General features: G+C 35.4%; 1 protein-coding gene across 1 annotated transcript; it reads left to right on the top strand.

The window, feature by feature from the left end:
• The first annotated feature begins 203 nt into the window (after positions 1–203).
• On the top strand, positions 204–8,379 carry LOC111393531 (ATP-dependent zinc metalloprotease FTSH 10, mitochondrial-like). Its single transcript, XM_023019099.1, has 8 exons — positions 204–481; positions 589–838; positions 941–1,012; positions 2,546–2,679; positions 4,858–5,352; positions 5,480–6,247; positions 7,051–7,278; positions 7,555–8,379. The coding sequence occupies exons 1-8, from the start codon at positions 431–433 to the stop codon at positions 8,032–8,034; spliced, it is 2,478 nt and encodes an 825-aa protein (XP_022874867.1). The 5' UTR covers positions 204–430; the 3' UTR covers positions 8,035–8,379.
• Positions 8,380–8,657: the final 278 nt, after the last annotated feature.

The raw sequence follows: 8,657 nt of genomic DNA, 5'->3' as shown, positions 1-8,657 counted from the left end.
CGTATTAGACGTGGGCTTTATCGAATTATAGGCCTCGTTTGGTACTCATTTTTTTCAAAATAGATTTTTCTCTCTCTTCTTTTTAACCACACATTCTTTATTAAAATAATATTACACATAAATAAAAATAATCCTTATTTTTCAACTACACATCTCCTATCAATTTACTATTCAAAAATCTCCCAAATTCGCCCACTTTTTCCATGGGCTAACAGAGCATGTCTTGTTCTCCAAGGTACAAAGGTCGACGACTCATCCTAATACCGCCCACAACTTCCTCATAGTAGTATTTGCCCAATGCTAACAAAGAAAATAACACAATCCCTCCCCAGATTCCTTCCATTTTTTTCCTCTTTCTCTGCAATTGATTTATATAGTAATTTTCCGCAATAGATCGATTAATAAATAATTCTTCACTGTAATTTCAAGAATGATATTTTCAACAATCAGTCGTTCATTATCTCGGTCTTCGCGTTCAAGTGTAAGATGCTATCTTTGTCTCCTTTCTCTGTTAATGTATGTATCGAAAAATTTGTTATCGTTTAAGCTGATATTTATTTTTCATGTTTTTGGTTTTGGATTGTGCAGAATGTGATAAATGGTTTTAATATCGGAAAGGCCTTGCTAAGGAACCAGGAACTTTTTGGAACTCCGTATGTAAATAACTTTAAGAAAATCGATCAATTTGATGGAAAGTTAGGGTTTTTGAGGGGTTATTCTGCTGCAATAGTAGCCAATAAAGGGTCATTTTCTAATAATCATTTACCAGATTTTAATTATATTGTTGCAAACGCCAGACTCCGTAGATATTTCTCGAGTGAAGCTCCCAAGAAGAAAAGTAAGGGTCTCCCTTTTTTTGCTTCTTACATCTTTTTCTCCTAGAAAATGTGGGTGCTAAAGTTTGAACCTTTGTTATATGTTGGTGCATTTTTATTGACAGATTATGAGAATTTTTACCCCAAAGAAAAGAAGGAAATTCCGAAACAAAAGGAACAGAAATCTGAGTCCAAAGGTTGTTGATTCCCTTCTCTCTCATTTTGTACTTTATTCTACTAGAATTAAATGGTCCGTGCACAGGGTAAGCTTTTTTAGTGAAACATTATTGTTATGCTGAGATCGCTCTACTATTATGAACAGAGCTTCTTAAGGTCGATGCAAGACATGTCCCAACCACGTAATTGTACAACCTTTAGACTAGTCTATTCTCAATTGGTATCACATCTCTAGTTGATTTATTTTGTCATTTCTCATCTTTTATATTCTAATACAACTGTGCATCCATCTTAATATTCTGGTTTTCACTTCTCAGTGCATTAAACCAATGCACTTTTGTCCTTTAAGAGCCCTAAAACAAGTGATGTAAAGTATAACAAATATAGTGAATGTCTTATAGAACGGACCTTTTAACTATATATAGATCTCCCTATCACATTGAATTTCAGTGACATATCTCCATCTAAAGAACTACTACTTGGGACATGATGTTAGCACTAAAGTAACTTGTATATATAACCTGTTTTTGCTATAAATAAATAATTAAAAAAAGGTATATAATCTATCTCATTTCTGCTTAAAACTCAAACCTTTATATTTAAAGTATTTGTCTAGAGTTTTAACTTACTATTGTACCTTTTGTAGTCTCATGTAGTAAAACTATGCTATCAGTAAATTACATATACCAAGAAATTTAATATGTCTCACAATCTCATTTATGATTAGAACAGAATATAAACTTAAAGCAGATCCTTGATGCTGCCTTGATATGAGCTTACACTGAAATTCTAATGCTATCACGACTCCATTTTACACTCATGACTGACTGCTCCATTGTACATATCCTTAATGAATATTTATATATCTAGTAGTACTTTTTCTAACACCCACCTTAGAACTAGAGTCTACACAACCTATCACATGTTTATTATTATTATTATTATTATTTTTATTTTTTGGTTAAACGATAAAAACCATGTGCAAAATCCTGTTTCTTTTCTCTACATTTCTCCATCATTCTCCTGAGGAGACTTGACTTATATAGTTGATTTCAGTGGCGTAATGTCACATTAATTCTCCGATACCTACACAATCAAAGCATTTGAACTATTAGTATGTATGATGGTGGCTAATTCATCAAATTCAAGTAAGTAATGTTGCATAAATTCATCGAGTAAATCTTGTTCAAGCCATTCCTCGATTATTAGACATTTTGGTGCAGCCTGCTGATCTGTAATTGATTTTTAAAGTAACCATTTCTTGTTGGAAAATGGGTGTGATTTACGATTTGCATTATCTAGAAAGTGTTTTATATGTTGACTCATGAATGTTTCATGTCTTACATATTGGTTGTCTACAGTTCCACATAGGGCATCACAATGTTATTAAGGTTTAGGCTCGATCTACCATTATACTGTAACAATTGGAGATTAAAAACTTAAACATTGCAAGGTTCATTGTTACACGTGTAGATGACCTCAAAGTTCTATGGAAGACATCGTTTATGCTTATTTTTGCATGTTTTCTCCTAATTCTACTTCTTCAATCTCAGAGGAAGCAAATTCAAATGATCGTAGCAATTTTTCGGAAACTTTTATGAAGAATTTGCAAAATATCTTTGCACCTATCTTGGTTATTGGGTTTATCTTGTCAGCAATTTCATCTACTCCCCATGAAGAGAAACAGGTAAACTGTGTACCTTTATGCAAGTTTCTGAACGAGCTTTAGATAATTTATTCAAAGTTCTTGGTGGACTTCGTAAGTTTTGTGATTTCATATTATTAGTTGTCTGTTAAATGACAAAATGTCTTAACTTGAGTGCAGCAGAAATGAGTATGTTAAGATGGATGTACGTTTATATTAGAATGAAATTATGAGAAATGGTATATACGATCGCTAACATGCAGATGTAGTATAGATTGAGGATAAATATAGTGAAGGACGAACTTAGGTGGTTGGGATATGTCTTGTGCAAATTGAAGCTCCCCTAAGGTCAGTGCTATCTCATTAGAAGATGTTAAAATGCTGGAGCAAAATTAATATGGCTTGTTGTGGTTGCTAAGGATCTAGTTATTTTAGATCTTTTGCCAGATGTAGCAGTAAAATAAAATAAGCAACGAAAAATGATTCATGTAGGCAACTCCAAATTTATTGTGTTAGCAATTTAGTTTTTTGTGGTCAAAGTCCTGTGACTCTAAATGAAAATCTCATCTTGAGATGGGTCAACCAATTTGTTTTCACTTCAGGCTTGTCTACTGTCCTGCTGTTGAACATTGTCCAGTCATCGGGTTTGTATTTGCCACGTCCATTGAGAAAATGTTGTTGATCTTTTTTTTTAGGTTATTAACCTCTGATGTTCATATTTCTATGGCTAATGTTCCCAATATCCTTCATTATCAATTCCGTTTTCTTTATTCGAAAAATCATCCAGACTAAGGGTAGTTAGTTTGTCATTGTTCATCAATGTTGTAGTGACATTTGTTATAGTGTCTTCTCTTTTTCTTGTTGGGTTTCGTCTATAGTTTCGTCTCAAACATATCAATCTGTTCAATTCCACACTGTTTTTTTTTAGGTTATTAACCTCTGATGTTCATATTTCTATGGCTAATGTTCCCAATATCCTTCATTATCAATTCCGTTTTCTTTATTCGAAAAATCATCCAGACTAAGGGTAGTTAGTTTGTCATTGTTCATCAATGTTGTAGTGACATTTGTTATAGTGTCTTCTCTTTTTCTTGTTGGGTTTCGTCTATAGTTTCGTCTCAAACATATCAATCTGTTCAATTCCACACTGAAACTTTAAAATAGTTCTTGTTAATTTTTTTTTGGTTACTTGGCTGACTCTGCCTTCAGTTGCATTCTAATATATAACTAAGCTAAAAAATCAAAATAGTGACTATTTAGTTTCCTATAGCCATTACCTATTTCTCATATTAATTTGTTAAGCCTTTGAGGCCCAGTGCCAACCACTGAGGGATTTTGGAAGAATAAGTCTTGCAACCTTGCCCACTTGTAGTGAGGCTAAAGCTTTGAGAAATACTATAGTGAATTTCATACACCTGCTGTATTACATGATCCTGAATTCAAATGGGAAAAAGCATGATAATAAATCATGTTTGTAATATTATAGTAAGGTCAAGACTTCACGAAGACCAATAAGCAAGACTTGTGTAGCGAAAGTGGATGAATCTGACATTCTGAAATTGCTTTTCTTTCAATTAATTCTTGTGAAACAATTCCAGAGCCAAATCTCTTGCTAAATAGACCTTTCACTTTCAAACACTGTATAAAAAAAATATGCATAGATTGACATGAACTCGTAATGCATGCTGAAAGGTTTAAGATATTGATAATTACTGTAGAAAGAAGCTTAAATGGTTATGGTAATTACTTGAATGTGTGCTATAGTTTCCTACATTTTGTGACTTAAGGGGTTCAGGTAGCTTAGCTTTTACCAGAACTGAGAAAGCATAGTACTATACCTAATTTCTCTGTTCAATCGTTAGACTTTGGCACCCTCCATTACGAAAACTTATTGCCATTTTAATTTTCGATGTAGGCTTTAAGCTGCTTATTAGTTTATGTAAATTCTGTGAAATATTTAACTTTTTGGTCCCTGGAGATTATCTCATTTATTATATTATATCAGGAAGTATATATACGAAACAGAAATCGAAGATAGATAATCCCATGGTGAGAATAGGATAGTTGCACATCATTGTTCCATACACGTGAAATTTTTTTAGTTTATAATTACTATTAGCTTATACCTCTGCTGTCATTAGTTTATTGCAATTGTCTTCTGTAATTGAGTCTTCTTAACTTTATTTTTGTCCTTTTATGGTAATTGGTAAATATCTGCAGATTAGTTTTCAAGAGTTCAAGAACAAGCTTCTTGAACCAGGTTTAGTAGATCATATGGTGATTTCTAATAAATCAGTTGCCAAAGTATATGTAAGGAGCTCACCACGGAACCAAAGTAGCCATGATGCCGCCGAAGTCTCAGAGATTGAAGGGCCAATTAGTGGTACCACTTCCAAAGAGAATACAAGCCAGTATAAGTATTATTTTAATATTGGAAGTGTTGATTCTTTTGAAGAAAAATTGGAGGAAGCCCAAGAAGCATTGGGGATAGATCCTCATGATTATATTCCTGTTACCTATGTTTCTGAAATGGTTTGGTTCCAAGAATTGATGAGATTTGCCCCTACAATATTGTTGTTGGGATCCCTTTTCTACATGGGGCGGAGAATGCAAGGTGGACTAGGTGTTGGAGGTACCGGTGGGAAGGGTGGGCGTGGTATATTTAACATTGGAAAAGCACATGTCACAAAGTTGGATAAGAATTCAAAAAACAAGGTTAGCCTTTCAGATTGTTTTGGCATTAACACTGATGCCACTGATTTTCTTTGGAATTGCTTAATACTTGTCCATAGACCTCTGGACCCAATGTGTTAGATTTTTTTCTTGGCCTTCTCTTTTGTAGGTCTATTTCAAAGATGTTGCTGGCTGTGATGAAGCAAAGCAGGAAATCATGGAGTTCGTTCACTTCTTAAAGAATCCTAAGAAATATGAGGAGCTTGGAGCAAAAATTCCAAAAGGTGCTCTTTTGGTGGGCCCTCCAGGGACGGGTAAAACTCTTCTGGCAAAAGCAACAGCTGGTGAATCTGGCGTTCCTTTTCTGTCTATATCTGGTTCTGATTTCATGGAGATGTTTGTTGGAGTTGGGTCCTCCAGAGTTAGAAACTTGTTTCAGGAGGCTAGGCAGTGTTCACCTAGCATCATATTCATTGATGAGATAGATGCAATTGGTCGAGCCAGGGGACGTGGGGGTTTATCTGGTTCTAATGATGAGCGGGAAAGTACTCTTAACCAGTTGCTTGTAGAAATGGATGGATTTGGAACCACATCAGGAGTTGTTGTTCTTGCTGGCACAAATAGACCTGATATTTTAGACAAAGCCTTGTTGAGACCTGGTCGATTTGACCGTCAGATAAGCATAGATAAACCCGATATCAAAGGGCGTGATCAGATATTTCAGATCTATTTGAAGAAGATCAAACTTGATCATAAACCATCATATTATTCTCAGAGACTTGCAGCCCTCACTCCTGGCTTTGCTGGGGCAGATATTGCAAATGTTTGCAATGAAGCTGCTTTAATTGCTGCTAGGGTCGAGGAAACACAGGTGAAAATGGAACACTTTGATGCAGCTATAGACAGGATCATTGGTGGTCTCCAGAAGAAAAACAAGGTACCTTCATTTCTGAATTGGCTTCTAGGGGCAATGGATAAAATGCCCATGTAACTACCTACTCCTTTCCAGGCGAATGATTAGTTAAAAAAATTATTGCAAGTTATTTGTTGAATTATTGCAAAATCCTCTCTTTGATGAAGTTCAAATCTATGTTTAATTGTATATCATTAGATGACTGAATAACAATATAGATGAGGAGTTTCTGATTACTGTTTCACACTATTATTTAGAAGCCGTAGAACTAACTATAGATAAATGGACAAGTCAGCGAGTTCCATCTTCTTTCAATTAAATGTCATTTCCTTCTACGTAGCCGTTAGGCCCATTACACAATGAAATTCTCTGATAACATATGGAGCCTCAATTCTGGTGATGTTATTCTGTAAAAATACATGTGGAAAGTTCCAACCTTCGTTGAAGTCTTCTTAATTTAGACGACATAGATAGTTTTAGAACAGAAACTAAAGTGAGGCCATTCTAAATATAAAAAACAACTAGGCCCTTTCCCACTCTCTCCAACTTGGTCCTTAAAACATATTCCTCAAGAATATCTACAAATGCACAATTTATATGCGAATTTGACTGTTTCCTCATCTTTTTATTTTTAGTTTTTAAATGAGTTATTTTCCTCAATTTAGTTGCAATATGTGTCTGTGCACATGTACATATGGAAACATCTAGAAATTTCTCTTTATAAAGTGACTAGATTATACTATGGACTTGAAATATCATAAGTCATCTTGCATTGACCCATCTTATAGTTCTTTCAAGTTACTATAACTCCTTATTTTCTTGAACAGGTAATAAGCAAACTTGAACGCCGAACGGTAGCCTATCATGAATCAGGTCATGCTGTTGCTGGATGGTTTCTAGAGCACGCAGAACCCTTGTTGAAGGTGACAATCGTTCCTCGTGGCACTGCAGCACTTGGCTTTGCGCAATATGTGCCTAACGAGAACCTTCTCATGACAAAGGAGCAGCTTTTGGATATGACATGCATGACCCTTGGTGGACGTGCTGCCGAACAGGTCACAACATTCTTTTCTTGATTTTTTCGTAGTTTTTTTTTAAAAGAAAACTGTAGATGTATCAAGATGGTTAATTACCTTATAATTTTTTGGTCTCCAAATATTTTTATGATTTCTACTTGTTCTTTCAATCCTCTCTGTTCCTAAATTCATCCCCCCAGAAAACTGCCTAATTTTTTAATTGATACAATTGAACTTGATAGAACTAGAAAACATATTTGTCTCCATAATTATGACCAATTCACTTATGAGGTCATCTTTTTCTTCGATTTTCAGGTTTTACTGGGGAAGATTTCAACCGGAGCCCAGAACGACTTGGAGAAAGTGACAAAAATGACGTACGCTCAAGTTGCAGTGTACGGGTTCAGTGAGAAGGTAGGTCTGCTCTCTTATCCTCAGAGGGAGGATGGGCTCGAAATGAGCAAACCTTACAGCAGCAAGACGGCAAATCTTATTGACACTGAAGTACGCGAATGGGTTACCAAGGCATATAAACGCACAGTGGAATTGATAGAAGAGCGCAAAGAGCAAGTGGCTCAGATTGCTGAGTTGCTGCTGGATAAGGAAACTCTCCACCAAGACGACTTGGTCCAAGCTCTGGGTGAACGGCCTTTCAAATCAAATGAGATGACGAATTATGATAGATATAAGAAAGGATTTGAAGAGGAAGTGGAAAAAAGTGCAGACAGTGTGGAGGAGACGACAACAGAAGATGATGGATCGTCACCTCTTGTGCCCGATGTAGTTCCCATGTGATATACTGGATGGTTTATTCCTGTTTTAAATGTAAAAAACGACTTCTTTTCCTCCAGCTGAGCTGACAATTGAATACTGATGGTTAACTGGAATCTTTCTTCAAAAGATATATATAGGAGGGCAAATGTCTATCTAACTGCTATACTCCAGAAATCTGCTAGGATTGTTCGTGAATAATGTTTTCAGTAGGCGCTTCAATGTAACTGCAGATGAGGACGTTGAGACATTGTTTTCATTATACGATATTGCTGTTACAGTGTGTTAGGATTACTGATAAAATCAAGATTGACGAGATGTATATTGACTGTGATTGATACGATTCTTGGTTTTATACCTTCTTTTTCACTTTATTTTGTTCGACAAACTCTCGCGTTGACTTGATTTACTAGATTGGCGAAGATGATCGGTCTCAATCCTAATGGAACTTGAGTTCATTATCCAAGCTCTTGGACATTAAGGATTGAGATTATAACATGACAAAACTTTGGCGTTAGGGGTAATTCTTGTGGTAGATATTTGAATGCATTCTCTCAATAAAAATTATGTACCTTTAAGCAGGGCTGTCAAAGGATCGGATATGGAGTGGATCTGTCCAAATCGAATCCAATCCGTTGATAAAAAAA

This window comes from Olea europaea, chromosome 4 (genome assembly GCF_002742605.1).
Source record: "Olea europaea var. sylvestris chromosome 4, O_europaea_v1, whole genome shotgun sequence".
NCBI lineage: Eukaryota > Viridiplantae > Streptophyta > Magnoliopsida > Lamiales > Oleaceae > Olea > Olea europaea.
The sequence above is the reverse complement of the archived record's forward strand: the minus strand, read 5'-3'. Positions and strand labels throughout refer to the sequence as shown.

Coding starts and splice junctions, on each gene's coding strand:
- LOC111393531 (XM_023019099.1), top strand. CDS start 431: ATGATATTTTCAACAATCAGTCGTTCATTATCTCGGTCTTCGCGTTCA. Junction 839..940: donor TGAAGCTCCCAAGAAGAAAA/GTAAGGGTCTCC, acceptor TTTTATTGACAG/ATTATGAGAATTTTTACCCC. Junction 7,279..7,554: donor GTGGACGTGCTGCCGAACAG/GTCACAACATTC, acceptor TTCGATTTTCAG/GTTTTACTGGGGAAGATTTC.